This window comes from Marmota monax, unplaced genomic scaffold (genome assembly GCF_021218885.2).
Source record: "Marmota monax isolate L192 unplaced genomic scaffold, Marmota_monax_Labrador192_F-V1.1 WCK01_AAM20220418_F8-fsc00008, whole genome shotgun sequence".
Lineage (NCBI taxonomy): Eukaryota > Metazoa > Chordata > Mammalia > Rodentia > Sciuridae > Marmota > Marmota monax.
Window position 1 is genome coordinate 27,042,961 of NW_026694432.1, and position 17,156 is coordinate 27,060,116.

Sequence of the window (17,156 nt, forward strand, 5' to 3'; positions counted from 1 at the left end):
GTCCTGGCCCGGGGTCCCCACGCCCGCTGCGGCCCAGGTGACCTTTCCCACCGTCCTCCAGACCCCGTGAGAGCCTGCGGGTGACGGGGCACCGGGAGCACGGACGCCGGAGCCCAGCTGGCTCCTCCCGACCCACTCCCCTGCTGACGCTGTGTGGCCTCGAGCAGTCGCACCCCCACTCTGTGCCTCCATTGCCACCTTAAAGTCTGGGTGACCACAGAATCCTTCCCGTGGGCTCTGGAGGATCGAGTGGGAAATCCACGGACGTACTCAGGGCGGCCGCTGTCGGAGGTCCTCAGGGGCCCGTGGCGTCACCGTCACCACACCCGCTTGTCTTGGTGTTGGTGCTTCCTTCTGTCACCTGCTGTCCTCCTGCTCTTGGAGAAGCCTGGATAGGGACGTGGGTTCAGAGATGGGGGACGGGGAGGACCCGGAGGTCTCAGGACCGTGGACTCATCGAGGGGCACACTGAGAACCGGGGCAGGGGCAGCTTTGGACCCCGGGCTGAGCGTCTGCATTTCTCAACAGTTCCTGCTGTCCCCAACTTTGTCCCTTATGTCTGGTGGCCCTGATTCTCAGAGCTGGGGAGGGTGTGGCTTAGTGGCTGGGAGCACAGCCACTGAGGTCTCAGCCCTGCCACGAGGGGGCACTGTGGCCAAGGACGGTTGGAACCTTCTTCCCCAGTCTCCTCTCCGGGACATTAGGACACAGGGACTTTCCCTCAGTGTGACTTTCCCTCAGTGTAACTCCAGAACTCCTTCTCTGCGGTCCTGGCTCTGGCCACGCCCATGCCGGGAAGGAGGGGACATGACAGCTCTGCTCTGACAGAGACGGAGGACTCCAGGGCACCCTGCCCCACTGTCCTGCGCCATCGCCTGGCAGAGCCAGGCCCAGTGACGGGCATGGCTGACGACCCTGCTGCCCCTGCCGTGTCTCTGGCTTGGAGCTGGGTCTGGGTCTGGGTTTCCCATCAGGAGCTCTGACTTCCAGAAAGGGAGCCTGAGAGGCCCCGGGAATCCCTGCACCCACCTGCTTCTGACCTGACAGTGAGCCGCGTCCCCAGGCCAGGAACCACGGGGGCTTCCACCTGTCACCACCTCAGTCCATCCCCCCCCATGCCCCACCCACTCATCCATTCACCATCCACCCACCATCCACCACGCACCCCCCATCTATCCACCATACACCACCCACCACCCACCACCCACCATCCACCCACCAACCACCACCCACCCATCGATCCACCATCCACCCATCACCCACCACCGACTCGTCCATCCACCATTCACCCACTATCCATCTACCTATCCACCACCCACCATCCACCACCCACTCATCCACCCACCATCCACCCACCATCCATCCACCCACCATCCACCCACCATCCACCCATCACCCACCATCCACCATACACCATCCACCACCCACCATCCATTCACCACCCTCCCCCCCTCCTCCATCCTCCATCCCCCGCCTCTCCACCCACCCACCCACCCATGCACACGATGCACCTGCAGTGCCTGCCCCCCGCCACTCAATGACGGGGTGATCACCAGAGAGACGACAGAGACAGGCTCCATCCTGGCCTCATGGACCCCACTTCCTGGTGCTGCCGACAGGTGGAGCTGGCCCCCTGATACGCATTTGATTGACAGGTCTCCTGAGACACGTGGGGTGTGGTGGGCGTGACGGCAGAGGACCCCACCGAGCTACACTGGAAGGTCAGGTGACGCTTCCCAAGGACAGGCCATGGGAGCAGAGGTGCGGAGAAGAGACCCAGCGGACGAGGCATCGTCCCCCGGGGGCCCCGTGGGAACAGCCGGGGAGGCTGGGTGGGCCAGGGGTCCCACTGCGAGACCCTCTCGTGCAGCCCCCCCCCGCCCACTAAACAGCCACAGGCCCCTGGACACGCCGCCTGACCTCGCCCCACGGTGGCCTCCTCCTGTCCTTTGTGCAGTCTGCCCCTGGCCACCAACCACCGACTCTGAGAAGCCTCCCAGGCCCCTTCCCCAGCACCTCCACCAGCCAGGACAGGGGACACACAGGGACTCCCAGGGCCCCAGCCCCCATCTCACCACAGAAATGCCCCTGAGCATGGACACACCTGCTCGCCAGTTCGGCCCCTCCCCGGCCCTGGGCTGGGCCCTGAGGGCCTCCCGCAGTCCGAGTTCCTAGCCCAAGAGAGGCCCAAGGCTTCAGCCTCCGTCCCCACTGGCTGGTCCTAGCTGTGCCCGGGGGACTCCGGGTGGCCTCATGCAAGGCCGGTGCCCTCCCCCTCCTGCCCAGAGCGCACCCCGGCAGGCCCCTGGGCAGACCAAGGGAAGCCCCCGGAGGCCGCGGGAGGGCCTGGCCCACGGTGCCCGTCAAGGGGCCTGGATAAGCGTCAGCCCCACGGTCAGCAGTGACTCGGCACAAGTCACCCTGAGGCAGGAAGGAGGGAGTGTGGCCTCCACCCAGGGACCTCTCGGCCGGGCCCCACTGGAGGCAGAAACCACCCCCAGACAGTTTCTTTGTTTAAAAGAAAAACCCCGACCCCTGGGCTGCGCGGGGGCTGGCGTGAGAATGGGTTTATCAAGGTGGTTTTCAGTTCCCCGTGATTCAAAATAAATAGTCAATTTGGTGTTTATGGAGTGAGTTATGCCTATTAGGGACACGGTGGGCCGAGGAGAGGTGGCCAAGGCGAAATCGGGGAGACTGGCCCCGCGTGGGAGTGATCACCCGAGGCCCCAGCGCGCGGTGAGCTTCCCATCCGTCTAATTTATTGTTTATCAGCTTTAAATGGTGAATAGAGAAAGGTGCCCCCGCGGCCTAACTGGATCAGGGCCCAGTTTTCACGTCTCCCCTGGACGGTTGTGTCCCCACCATGTGGCCCCGGGGACAACTCAACGTGTCCGGGTCGCAGAGTTCCCGCCTGTTCAATGGGACGATGATAATAGTTCGGGGCCCCAGGTAACCAGGACGGATCCCAGAACGGTTCCCCGTGGTCACCCTGGAGCCTAGCGCCACGCCCGTCCAGCGCAGGCTCCCAGCTCACTGTGGGACACAGCCAGGACCCAAGCCCGGCTGAGGCTCAGCACTTGGTCACCACCGACCGCCCGTCTCCCGGGCCAGCCCTGAGAACCTCCGTGCCTCACTTCAGCCTCAAAAACACGCCCCACGGCCAGTGCCCGTGAGCACCCCCATCTAGTGGGGGGACCAAGGCACACAGAGGGCCAGACTTCCCCGGGTCCCCCAGCCCGGCAGCGGCCAGCTGGGACTCAGAAGTCTGGAGCCTAACTCCAGGTGACCCACATGTCAACGCCCCCCACCCCCAGGTCCTCGCTTGCCCTCTGCGTCACCCAGCAGCGGGAGGGACAGCTCGGGTCCACAGCCAGCGGGCGTGTGAGGCCCAGCCAGGACGGGGGGACGCAGGGCGAGGGCAGCAGACCCAGGCCACTGTCCCTGCTGTGCCTGACCTTGATGCAGAACCAGAGGCCCAGGAAGGAAGAGGGGACGTTCTTGTCCTAGGGGCACCATCCATGGGACGAGGAGAGACAGACGTGGAGAACTATTGTCCCCAGGACAACCACAGCTGGGGAGGCGGAATGTGCCCCCAGAGACTCCACATCCCAACCAGCACCTGGGACCCGCCGTGAGGGACCTTACGTGACAGGGGGGGCTCTGCAGAGGTGCCTGAGGATTGGGAGGTGGCCCCTGTGCTGGACAGAGGGGGCCTCAGGGAACCACACAGGTCCTTGCAAGAGGGAGGCAGGGGACAGAGTCCCAGCAGAGACCACGGTGGCCTCCTGTACGTGAAACCGTGGGGTGAAGGGAAAACACACGGGCGGGTGGCACAGCTGGGCCCCGAGGGTCCTCGTGGTCCCAAGAGGCGGGGGAGACTGAGACGCAGGGGCCGAGGCCTACGGGAAGGACAGGGGGCATCCAGTGGCCTCTAAAGAAGGCTCACGGTGGGTCCAGGCCCCCCCGGGCCTCCCTGCCACCCCTCCAGCTGGCCGCACAGTCTGAGCAGGCAGGGTTGGGGACGGAGCGGGGACAGGTCATGGTGCAGGCGCTCTGCCTGCCAGCCTCTCGGTGCCAGCTCGCTCTGGGGGGGTCCCATGCTCCTCGTCGGCTCCCAGGACAGGTCCAGCCTCATGCCGCGCAGAGGCAAGAGGAGGCAGGGCCTCACCCCTGGGCGGGAGGCTGAAGAGAGCAAGGCCACCTGGTGGGGAGGGACTGAGCACCTGTCTGGGAATGGGTGACGCAGGGCTCAGAGAGGCCAGGGGACCTGCCCAGTGCCCCAGGTCTCAGAAGAGGCAGGCCTGGGACCCCGGGCCAGTGGGGACGGTAGGGAGTGTGGTGAGGGGGAAGGTCAACCCCCGGCCACAGGTTGCTGGGTTCAAATCCTGGCTCCGTCCTGGCCAGCGGTGGGCACGGGGGACAGAAGGGCCCTCCCTCCAGGAGCCCCAGCCTGGTGGGAGGAGGGGCCTCTGTCAAACAGTGGAGCAGTGACGAGCGTCCCTGAGACCATCCTCAGGAGCAGGCGCTCCGCCTGGGGCCACCAGAGGCCACCTGTGATGCAGGCCCCCCCAGGACCATGGCCACATGAAATGGTGTGAATGTGTCCCACTCAGGAGGCCAAGTCCGAAGGCATGAAGCAGCCTAAACAAGCCCCGGGGACCCACTGTCTCCTAGTGACATCAGAGGTGCTGACGCTGGGTGACGCATGTGAAGACCAGGATTCCTACCCACCCTCCTGACCACTCCTGCAGAGATGGATCTCCGCTGCCTGTAGCCTGCTGCACCGCCATGGGCACTGGGGGTCCGCATCCCAGACCCCAAGCCTGCTGAGCTCCAGAAGAGCAGTGACCGATGGCCTGTGCCCTGCTGCTGGCCTCTCGCCCGGGTGGAGGGTTTGAGTTACTGCTGTGTGACCTTGGGCAGGTCACTTAACTTCTCTGAGCTTTAACTTTTCACCTATAAATAGAGGTAGCAGTAGGACTGCTCCACGGTGACACTATGACAGGGTCTGGCACATACAGAGGCTGGACGGCACTGGACGGCACCCCCAGCCCAGCCATTCCCGGTCCTCAGGACTCCGGCTCCTGCTCCACCATCTCTGTCCGGGGGAAGCCGAGGTCCAGGGAAGTTAGGTCCCAGTGTGTGGAAGCCCCTGGCAGGGCCCGGAGGGCGGAGGGTCGCGGCTGGAGTGGTGCCCGGCCCACAGAGTACCCCGCGTGCCCAGGAGCATCAGCCGAGCGGGGAGGAGGGCAAGGCGGAAATGGCCGCCTCTCACCTGGGCCCCGGGCAGGAGCATTGGCCCAGCTCTGCCCACTCCTGGCCTCCGGGGACCCTGCTCCACCCCCTGCCCCCACGGCAGGGACAGGCTCCTCCCTGACCTCCCCCTCAGGTCACTCTGGGCCAAGCACCAGCCGGAAAGGAAGCTGGCCTGTCCCTCTGCCTGGTCCCAGGGTCGGCTGGCTCCAGGCCCCCTGACGGAGTGACCCGGGTGTGGGACATGGCCTCTGCCGGTGGAGGTCTGCCGGGTCTTTCTGGAAGCTGGGGGAACAGGGAGCCCGGGGACCAAGTCCTGTCCTCGGGGAGCTTGCCTTTGGGAGGCCGGGCGAACTGCTGAGGTCCCCTGCAGAGCCATCTGTCCCCTGGGAAAGGAGGCAGCCAACGAAGGAGGGGGCTCACAGAGGGACCCCGACAGGGCCAGGCACTCGGGACCGTCCCTGCCAGGTGGCGTTGGTCAAGACCTGGGCGGGGGACAGTGCGTGGTGGAGAAGGCGAGCAAATGTCCTGGGGTGGGACAGGCTGGCGTGGCCGGGGGAGCCGAGGCTGGTGTCAGGCGGAGGCAGGGGCTGGGAGGGAGGCTGGCCAGGGGGGCCCCAGGGGAAACTGGGGGTCTGTCCCCGTGACGGGAAGCCCTGGTGGCTTCACCTGGGAAAGCTCACCGGCTGCTGGGGGTGTCAAACCAGCCTGTGCAGTGAGGGACCGCCATGCCGACCCAGGGGACGGGGCCGCCGTGAGCTGGACACTGGGGAGCTTGGCCCCTGGCTGTGTGACGGGGCGTCACTCCACCCCTCTGATCCTCTCCTTTGTGCAGAGGAGAAAGGCTCCACCTGCAGCCAATGGGGCTCCGTCACCCGGGCTGGGATCTGTCTGCAAACGGGGGGCGGGGCGGGGGGCTGTTGTACACAAGACCACTGACCCCGGCTCTTGATCCTCATCAGTGAGGTCTTAGGTGACCACTGATCCCGGCTCTTGATCTTGACCAGTGAGGTCTTAGGTGACCACTGACCCCGGCTCTTGATCTTGACCAGTGAGGTCTTAGGTGACCACTGACCCCGGCTCTTGATCTTGACCAGTGAGGTCTTAGGTGACCACTGACCCCGGCTCTTGATCCTCATCAGTGAGGTCTTAGGTGACCACTGACCCTGGCTCTTGATCCTCATCAGTGAGGTCTTAGGTGACCACTGACCCCGGCTCTTGATCTTGACCAGTGAGGTCTTAGGTGACCACTGACCCCGGCTCTTGATCCTCATCAGTGAGGTCTTAGGTGGCTTTTCTTGGGACTCAGGCTTAGCACTCTAACAAGCTGGGACCTCCTCCATTCATCCACCTCCTGGTCCATCTGTCCATCCACCCACCCACAATCTGTCCATCTGTCCATCCACCTATTCATCCATGTCTGTCCATCCATCCATTCATCCATCCACCCACCCACTCATCCACCCATCTGTCTGTCCATCTGTCCATCCATCCATCTACCCACCCACCCACCATCTGTCTGTCCATCTGTCCATCCATACATCTACCCACCCACCCACCATCTGTCTGTCCATCTGTCCATCTATCCATCCATCCACCCATCCGTCCATCCATTCATCCACCCATCCGTCCACCCATCCATCCATCTGTCCATCCACCTGCCCACCCACAATCTGTCCATCTGTCCATCCACCTATTCACCCATCCACCATCCATCCATTTATCTGTCCACCCACATGTCCTTCTGTCTACCCATCCACCCATCTGTTTGTGCATCTGTCCATCTATCCATCCATCCACCCACCCACCCATCCACCCATCTGTCTGTCCATCCGTCCATCCATTCACCCACCCATCCATTCATCTGTCCATCCACCTGCCCACCCACATCTGTCCATCCACCTATTCACCCATCCACCATCCATCCATTTATCTGCCCACCCACATGTCCATCTGTCTTTCCATCCTTCCATCCCTCACTAGAGCTTCCCGTGTCCTCAGTGTGACCTTGGCAGGTCACTTCCCTCTCCTCCGGCCCCCTCTCAGCCTGCTGCCCTCTTAGACCTTGGGCTCGCGTTCACGGCCAGTCCCGCCTGACAGCCCCCGGGAACACGATTACCGTCCCCCGTGCAGGAGATTCTCCCAAACCCGGGGATTTTATTAAACCTCAATAAAATATTAAGGGGGAGGTTTGACTCTCTGGGAGCAAATTCTAAAGTGGAGAAATAACCTCGGTGACAAATACTCAGCTCTGAACTGTTGACTAAATCAGGTCTTTCCCGGACATTTTCAGCCTTCAGTTTTTTTTTTTAAATACCAGCAATAAAGTGGTTACGTAATTAGTAATACAGCGGACAGGCTGGGGACTGATGTTTCACTTGGAAGTAACAGGAGGCTGTGCGCATGCACTGTGTAGCCGATTCCTACCAGCTCTGGGTTCTGACTGCAGACAAATAAATTATTTTCCACGGCGGCCATTCTGTGCCACAGGCTGCAGGTGTGGCTTCTGCCCCAGGCCCTGTGGGAAACTGTTTCCCCCAGGATTCAGAAGCTGAGTTTCGATTTTGCAGTTGATTAGCTGTGTGACCTTAGGGAAGTCACCTACAGTCTCTGGGCCTTGGTTTCTCATCTAGAGGAAGAGAGGGTTGGCCTGGGTGATGCTGCAGACTGGTGGATCTGGGAATCTGGGAGGGGGCAGTGGCTTCAAATGTCACCTGTGTGTTGAGGCCCCCACAACCTCTCCCTGGCCAACTTGCTGCCTCTGCTCAGATGCCTAACAGTGTCAAAGCTGGTGTAGACGGAGCTGGGAATCCTTGAGCCACCCTCGGCCTGTCATCTCCAAGGAGCCCCTCCACCCAAACGCAGTGGCCACAGCCTGGGGGTCACCGTGCCTTCTCTCCTGAGGACCCCACTCGGCTCCCGGGGGTCCTGCAGCCCCGCTTCCTCCCCCTCCCCCTCCCCCTTTAGTGGTGAAGCTGGACGGAGACGGACCTCGACGGGTCCCTGTCACCAACTCCAACTGGAATGACCCGGAATGTTCCGCAGCAGTGGTCCTCGGGTGCCAGCCTGCGTGGGGACCACCTGGGGCTATTTCAGACCCCGTGCCGTGTCCCTGCTGCTGATGTCCTGGTGAATGGCGGGGCCGGGGCTCCCAGCACGTCCTGCGGCCTTGGTCTCCTCAGGGCCTCCCAGACCGGCCTCACCGTGGAGTCCGAGGCCAGCGCCCTGTGACCAGGCCTCTGCGGGCTTCTCGTCCCCGCGGGCTGGCCGCCTCGCCACCCTCCATCAGCACATGAGCCTGCTCCCGTGGGGACCTCACTGTCCCCTCTGCCTGAATGCTCAGCCCACAAGGCCCAGGTTACGGGCCAGCCACTGCCAGAGGAGGGGACAGGCAGCTGGCATGCCCCCTCCCGTCCTCCCATCAGTGTGGCCTCAGCTCCTTAGCCAGGGAAGCCGCCCGGGAGCCACATTCTGCTGGAGGGACACTCTCCTGACTCAGGGCAAGCCCCCCACCTCTTGGTCCCCAAGCCTGGGCTCTGAGGCTGGACGTCGGGACTTCAGATAACAGATGGTGCAGGTGCCACGTGCGGGTAACCCGTGGGCTCGCTATTTGAACGAGACTTTGCGAGACCCCGGGCTGGGCACTGAGCCCTCACCCTGGAGTGGCAGGACCCTTCTTTAGAGACAGGGGCCACAAGCAAGCCACCCCACTTGCAATACCCCAGTGCATCACCAGAGGGCAGCAGACAGCTGTGCTACGTCCCTCCCAGGGCAGGGAGACCCTCGGGACGGGTGCAGTGCTGGGGCCCGGGGCAGTGGAGGGTGGCAGCCAGGGCTCAACAGAGCACACCTTAGCCCCTGGCCTCACATGTCTCCACTGACCCAAGACCCACCCGCCAACACCTCCTGACTCGGCCCCCGAGGGTGGACCCGGGCCTCCTTGAGCCCCCCCCCCAGCATGAAGGTCGAGGTCTGAGCTGCCAGGGAGACTCGGGCACCTCCGAGCCATGAGGTGTGAGGTCAAGGTCAGGCCAGGGGCAAGGTCCCAGGTGTGAGGTCAAGGTCAGGCCAGGGGCAAGGTCCCGAGGGCGCTGTAGAAGGCGGGTCACAGCCCCGGGGAGCAGAGCCTGGGGGGACCCCAGGGCATATGCTGCTGGGCACGGGGAGGACTGGGCACTGTCCTGCCCTGCGAGAGGCCCCGGGGGGGGGGGGGCAACAGGTGGCACAAGGGGCCAAAGTGGAACGCTCTGCCTCCAGAGAGGGTCAGGGAAGGGGCAGCCAGGCCGGGGCGGGGCATCTGAGCTGGGCCTGGGGCAATCCCTGGGCCCCAGAGGCAGGGAGGGGCAGGGGGTGGGGGAGGGAGGGCGCAGGGCCAGGAGGGGCGGGGACCGGAGGGAGGGTGGCGGCTCCTGGGACTTGGGTAGCGCAGCCCGGATTGGCAGGTTGAAAGGTCTCTCTAGGCAGCTCAATGGGATTGGTGCCACCAGCTGGGGCAGCAGGCAGAGCTGGACGGTGGCTTCCTGAGTCCCTCTGCTAGAGCCAGGGCTGGGTGTCACATGCTCTCCTTGTCCAGGACATGCAGGGACCCTGTGCAGCAGTCGTGTGTGTGTGTGTGTGTGTGTGTGTGTACACGCGCGCGCATGCACCAGGGTGGACAGCTGGTCTCCCTCACTAAGACCCAAATCTACAGTGCTGGACTTTGGTCCTGGCATGCGGTGGGCACTCGTTACTTTTGGTCAGAAGAGCCTGCTCACAATGGCCCATTGAATGGACATGGGTCCAGTGGCCCAAGGGACTGCCGTAGCTTGGGTGTGAACACAGGCTTCACTCTGTACAAGCTGTGTGACCATGGGCAAGTGGCCGCACCTTTCTGTTTTCTCACGTCATCCATCATCTGTACAATAGGGTTCAACGTCTCTAAGATTTGTGCTCCGTGGGAGGGTTGCTAGCGCTCAACCTGATGATGGATGGGAAGGAATTTGCTGACGGAGATGACGATTCCCTATTTGATTATAACTCATCGGCCCAACGATGCAGCGACCGGTACTGTGGGCCTCTACCTCTTTTCTTTCTCTTTTTTTCCCTTTGGCACTGGAAATGGAAACCACGGGTGCTCCACCACGGAGCTGCATCCCCATCCCATTTTATTTTTTATTTTGAGACGGGGTCTTGCTAAGCTGCCAAGACTGGCCTTGAACTTACAATCCTCCTGCCTCAGCCTCCCAAGTTGCTGGGCTGACGGGTGTGCGCCTCTGCGCCTGGCAGTGCTTCAGCTATTTCCTCATCTTCAGACCCAGAGGTCTGGCTGCAGGGGCCCCAGAGCCATGTCAGTGGGCAGCGGTGACCAGCCGCCATCCGAACTCTCTGTGCCTTGGAGTTTCCCATTGAGTTCCTGGCCCCAGTCTGCACAGGGGTGAAGCTGGAAGGTGGGTGGGGCAGGGATGTCCGAATCTCACTGCTAAGTTCTAGAAGATGTTTTTAAAATCGGATGGCCCTGCTCCAGGCCTGAGTCAGATTCTGTCCCCAGGAGCCCGGGAGCCAGGACAGATCCTACTGCACGCGCTCGGTGGGCGGTGGGCGGTGCCTAACTGAGAGCGCCAAAACTCCCCTAGTGGCCAGGAGGAGAACTGCAGCTCTCTTCCTAAAGGTGCCTGGTTTGGACAGGGGGACATGGTTCCCATGGTTCCCGCTCAGGGAATCTAAAAAGAGACCATCTGTCATGAATAAAGTGCTGGGGAGGGCTCAGGGCTATTCTGACAATGTGACTGTCATTCACATTCCTGGGTGGTTTCTGGGTGGGAGAAAGTCAGGAATTGGGCAAGACCTTGTGTACTCAGCTCCACGAGGGCAGGGCCCGTGTGTGCTGGCACAAGCCCAGAACATAGTAGGCATTCAGCACGCCCTTGCTGTGTGACCAGGAAAATGAACGGCAGTTTCAAGGGCAAGCAGCACACGTTATATGTGGAAAAAAGAAGTAGGGTGGTCGTGTAGGCCTCCTAGCAACCCAGGAGGCTGAGGCAGGAGGATTGCAAGTTTGAGGCCAGCCTCAGCAACTTAGCAAGACTCTGTCTCAAAATAAGACTGGGGAGCTGGGGATAGAGCTCAGCTGGCTGAGTGCCTGCCTTGCATGCACAAGGCCCTGGGTTCAACCCCCAGCACCAATAGATAGATAAATAACCCGACCACGGTATCACAGTCTGCAGAGAGAGAAGGAGCTGTGGATGTAGACTTTCAGATCCACGAGAGTCAGGTGGTGCTGCTCTGCACCGACACCGAAGAGGGAGTCTGTGGCCTCCGTCGCCAGCCTGCAGGAGAGGCACTCGCCCTCCCGGGGAGGAGGCCCCTCTGCTCTCTGGACTAATCCGAGCCGCTCTTTCCATTAGAACAGATTCCGGAGGCGCCGACTTGGGATCCACGTCGGCCTGCATGGAGTGGCCCCGTCCCTCCCGGGCACTCCCCCCTCAGCCCTGGCACCTGCAGTGCCCTCCTCCCTCCGTGCCCGCTCCCGGCTCCCCGCTGCCTAAGACCTGCATATGCTTCGGCGCCATTTCAGATGCCACCTTCCCGTCATCCCATGGCCGCGTCCCTGATTCCTGGTGGCATTCCGCTGCACCTCCCCTGGGACACGATGGCTCCGTGACTCGGTGGTTGGTTACCTGACTCTGAGGCCCTCCTCCCTCCCTTGTTCCACTCTGCAAATATTTACTGTTCCTCTCCAAATGCCACGAGGTTCTGCAGATACCGAGATGCAGAGGATACGCAGCCTCCGAGGGACCGAGAGGCCACTGGGCAGCGAGGGAGGGGCAGGGCTGACCGTGACTCCTGTACACTGACCGCCTCGGCCGCTGAAGCTCTACGCACTGCTCACAGGACACTCCTTCCCTGTCCCTCCAACCCACCCTGGACTCGGTATGCAGGGTGAACTCTCCTAAACGCCTGTCACAGGAGGCCGTGACCTCCGTGGCTCCCAGGTCCCTGGGAACAAATGCCAACTCGCTTCCTTGCTCCTGTGCTCTGGCCGTGTGGCCCTCAGGCCACAGGACCTTTGCACTTGCCACGCCCTCCGTAGACACCCTCCCTTCCCGGGCCAGCCTGCCTGGCTGCATTTATGCCACAGGTCTCTACTTGGACACCCCGCTCTCGTCCTTCTCTGTCACATCACCCTATTTCCTTCACCACGCTCGTCACACATGGTAAATATGCTCCCTTTTTATTTCAAACACATTTTTATAGGCTGCCTTTCCTCACCCGCTCTATTACAACCCTCCCAAGGACAGCTCTGATTGTGTCTTGTTCATCGTTTTATCTCCATCATCGTCCCTGACAAACGGGAATCACTTGATGTCTTCGTGACACATGAATGACGCAGCCCCGGCGGGGGACGGACGGCGGGGGACGGACACCGGGCCTGGAAGGGTCCATCCTGAGGCGCGTGATCCTGCAGCTGCGGGGTGGGGTGTGGTGGCAGGGCCCGCTGCTGGTCCAGGGACGCATGGTCCCCAGACACTGACAGGCCTCCTGCCCGTGGGCACTGAGGACAGCAGACCCAGGCCCCGACCTCTCGGGGCGTCTGCACTTGGGGGCAGGGGGGCACAGGAGACCAGGCGCCGGGCACAGGGAGCAGCCCCAGGCTGAGCAGGCACCAGTGACGGGGTCAGAAGCTGCTCCCCCAAAATGTGGCATCTTGGCCGCAGAACCTGAAGCTCAGGGGTCTGAGCTACGGCAGGTGCCAGGGGGGTTCTGGGACCTTCCCTGCACCAGGGACAGGAGTGTCCTCGTCTCTGAAGACGAGGACCCTGAGGACTCCCAAGTGTGGGCTGCACTAGGTCCCAGCCCCTGGTCCCTTCCCCCGACTGCCCACCGCCCCCCACTGGCCCAGCTCCCGGGTCTTCACTGCAGACAAGGCCCCGGGTGAGGCCCTGGAGCCCGTGGGCAGCCCCCGGGGGTCAGGGCCCCGCAGCCTGCTGTGGGTCAGACGTCGGAGGAGGGGACCTGCGAGAGCTCTGGGGAAGCTCCCCTGGGACCGCAAGGGAACTGGAGGATGGCGGAGGGCGGCCCCTCTCCTCTGAGAGGACTGCTGTCCCCCTTCTTCCTGGACACTGGCCCCTCTTCCCTCCCACAAGGCCGTCCGCCTGCTGCTGCTGCCGGGCGACTAGTTTGGATCCTCCTGCAGGTCAAGGCTCTGCCCACCGACCCCGGGGTCTCTGCGGCCCCACAGGTGGGTCTTGCTCCCTAACAGTCCCTCCCAGGACGGTCCCTTCCCATCCCTCAGGTCCCAGCCGAGTGCCACCTTGGTGGGTGGCCCTGGCTGGCCACCTTCTGAAGGGCTGCAGCACAGCCGGGCACTCTGCGGGCACCGTGCCCGGCCTGCCCTTCGTCTCACGACGGCCGTGGGGACCCACGTCTGTGGCACGAGTTCCCTTGCCTCCTGTCTGCCTCCCTCCTGGGTGGCAGCGTGGTGCCTTCCTGTGCCCCTCTGCCTCCCTGGGCACCATGCCCCGTGCCAGGCTCCCAGCAGTGCTCAGGGACGTGCCCACTAGGTACCCGCTGGGGGAAGGCTCTCTCGACCATTCTGACCTGGCCTCTGGGCCCTGGGCTCAGAGCTCGGGGTACCCGGGTGCCTGAGCTGCGCCCCTGGACCAGGCAGATGCCCGCCACCAGCTCCACTTCTGTTCCTGGGGCCACCAGCCGGCAGAAGAGCTCGGGAGTCCCCGGGGCGCCTGGCAGCTATCAGGGAAATTGCTCGCAGCCATCCTGGCGATCTTCTCACCCACTTTCCCCAGCTGAAGAGGAAGCAGATCAGAGGCTGCGAGCTGGGATCCTCTGGTTGAGATGCATTAGTTTGTGAATATCTTCATTTATATGTAAATGCTGCGTCCTGAGCCCGCAGCCAGCCCTCCGGGGCCCTGCAGCCTGCCACTCAGCCCCTCCGCACCTCAGGTCCACTGGTGGGAGGGGCCGGGGTCTGCAGCTTCCTCCTGAGTTCACCAAGTGGGTGGCCCAGCTCTCTGGGGTACTCCCTGCCTGGGAGACCACCCGGGTCACGTGTCACGGGGCTGGGGAGAAGGATGAGGAGGTCCAGCCCCACAAAAGCCCTGGCTGCAGGTCCCCAGGCTGGGCTGTCAGTGACCCTGTGTGGCCTTGGGCAAGTTCATAACCTCTCTGAGCCTTGGCTTTCCTAGCGGTCCACCAAAGAAGGTGGTTGAGGGCTGAGCGGGTCAGGCCACTCCAGTGGAGACCCTCCGCGTCACCACCTTCGGCGTCTTCTGCTAACACAGGAAATGCTGTGGGCGAGAAGGAGGAGCCATCACCCCCCCTGGGCTGGCTGTGACCAGGAGGCTGGGACAGGAAGAGATGAGTTTGTTTTAGGGTGTGTGTGGGGGTTGCCCTGGGACGCAGGACTCTTGGGGGGCAGCACTCCCTGTGAATTTGCTCATCCCACCCTCGGGGCCTCAGCCAGCGGGAGGCCTTCCCCTTCCCCATCAGCAACCCCCGTCCCCGGAACCGGCCCGAGACCCCTCTAAAGCAGGGCGCCGAGGGCCAGCATCTGCACTTGGCCACTGGACAGGAGTCTCACTTAAATTCCACAATCGTTCGGGCCTGGGCCTGCCTGGGGGGCGGGGGAGTGAGAGTGGGGAGGCCACCGCCCTGGCCCGAGGTCCCCCAGGGCCCAAGACTGGCCTCTCGGGCTGGGCTGCACCCACGGTCTCTGCTCCGCTGGGTGCTGCTCCGGGCCCTTGGGCTTCCTTAGGGGCTGGCGACTAAGAGCCGAGGAGTGGCCCTGGAGGCCGAGCCTGAGCCTCGTTGCTGGGCACCAGGCGGGGGGCTCTGGGAGGCGGGAGGTGACCACCACTCCCTCTGCCTCCCTTCCCCTAAACGAGCCTTCACCTCCTTCCCCTCGGTCCCCACCCGCTTCAGCATTTCAAGGTGGCGCCGGCCAGCGCGCGGAGTGGCGGCTCGGGCTCACCCGGCTCTGAGCCCTCGGCAGCACCTTCCCCCAGGCCAGCACGGTCCAGGCCCCGAGAGGAGGGTCTGCCCAAGAGGAGGGACGCCCGACAGCCTCCCCCAGGGAGCAGGGCACCTGCCTTTCCCGCCCGGCAGACAGGGCTGTGAGGCCCTCGCCACCCTCTGGTCCTGTTGTCCAGCTTTACCCAGGAGGCCCCCAGGTCGCCGGGCCAGCAGCCTGGAGTCCTCTGCTGACTGCACAGATCTCACGTGCACCTACTGCGCGCCGGGCTGGGCTCGAGCCTCGGGCTCCTGGATCTCAGGTCCCGGGTTGGGGCGAAGGTGAGACCCTCCCCCGGGATCAGCGCCTAAGACACGCGGCGTCGGGCACCTGTGGTCCAGCCACCCCAGGGAGCGTGTGTGACGCTAACTCGGCCGGAGTCCCCCTGCCCTCTCCCTGCAGCTCTGGAGCAGGCGGCCAGCATCTGGCGGGGCAGCAGGCAGAGCAGCCGGCCACTCGGTGGGAAAGAGCTGGTAGTGTGTTTGTGTGCGTGTCTGTGCGCCATGTGCCAGTGTGTGTGCGAGTGTGTGTGTGCGCCCGCGTGTGTGTGCACTCCACCGACCCAGCCGGATGCCCTGGAGGAGCCTGGGTGCTGGAGGAGCAGCCGTCCAGCCGGGGCAGAGCGGGTCCCCCGGCCTGGGCTGCTCCGATGGAAGCTTCCCGTCCGGGGCCTGCCCGAGTGGGGTTCTGAGGGTTGATGAGGAGTTTGCCAGGCGACCAACGGGGAGGAGACACCAGCACGTGGGGAAGGCCAGAGGAAGGCTGTAGGCAGGGTCTTTCTGGGTGGGAGGAGGGGTGGGCACACACTCCTAGAGGTGGATCTAACTGGCTGGTCCTTGGCCTCTGGGACACCGGGAGGACGCCTTCCTCTGGCCCCTGCTGCCTCTGGCCCGGGAGTCCCGTGGTCTGGGGTCATTTGCTGGCTGTGTGTCGACGGGCGCTCTGCTCGCCCTCTCTGGGCCCCAGCGGCCTCGCCGTCCCCTGCCCTCTCCCTGTGCCGGCGGGCCTCACCTCACGGTGGACTGGTACACCAGGTCCTCCCGCTTACGGTAGTTCTCCATGTGCGAGAAGTTGGTGGAGAACATGGCGTCGAAGGTGAAGATCTTCTGCTTGATGGTGCCACCGTCCGTCACCTGCACAGAGCACAGAGGCAGCCACGGTGAGCGCTCAGCTGGCCCCCGGCCCTCCCCCAGGCACCGGGAGGTGCAGCCCAGCAAGTCCCCCGCCCGTGCCCCGGGGTCTGGAGGCGCCCATGGGGGAGGCCGGTGGTCACTGCAGCGTCCTGCACCTCACTGATGGGCAAGATGGGGCTCTGCAGAGTGGACACTCCCAGGGCCTCAGCCACGAGGGAGCAGACTGGCCCTTCCCACGGGCTCTTTCCACGCACCAGGCGGTCCCCCTCCTGGGACAGGAATGGCCAGCACCTCCTGGGGACATGGATGGACCAGGGGGGGAGTGGGCTGTCAGAGCCGTGGCCAAGGGGAGAGGAACGGGGAGGAGACTGGACAGGAGGGTGGGGGCTGGGCCAAGCAAAGAGTGACCGGAGCCGGACGAGTCAACGTGAGGTTCTGATGGCTCCGTGGAGGGTCGGCCCAGCATGGCCGGGGGGCCACCCCTGGGGAGGGGGCTGTCACGGAGGGTGTCCCAAGGGAAGCCAGGTCTGGAGGCCCCTGCAGGACGGAGAGGGCACGCTCTCCAGGCAGAGGGGACAGCGGGAGCGAAGGCCCAGGCAGGAGAGAGCCCGGGGCTTGGTGGACGTCCAGCTTCGAGTGCTGGAAGGAGGGGCGCTGGGACGCGGGCTGCCTAGACCAGGAGCTGGACGTCCCTGCGGCCCACTCACGAGCTCCCCCGGCCTTAGGGCAAGGACCATCCCAGGGGGTGGGAGGCCGTGGGGAAA

At 63.6% G+C, this 17,156-nt stretch overlaps 1 protein-coding gene across 2 annotated transcripts in view; it reads right to left on the minus strand.

Annotated features, from left to right (window-relative positions):
• Igsf21 (immunoglobin superfamily member 21) overlaps positions 1–17,156 on the minus strand; it is a 180,155-nt gene that overhangs the window by 46,583 nt on the left and 116,416 nt on the right. For both annotated transcript variants that reach the window (XM_058571116.1, XM_046468405.1), the window contains exon 3: positions 16,271–16,392. In XM_058571116.1, coding sequence (XP_058427099.1) covers positions 16,271–16,392 — 122 coding nt within the window. The remainder of the gene's footprint in view (positions 1–16,270; positions 16,393–17,156) is intronic.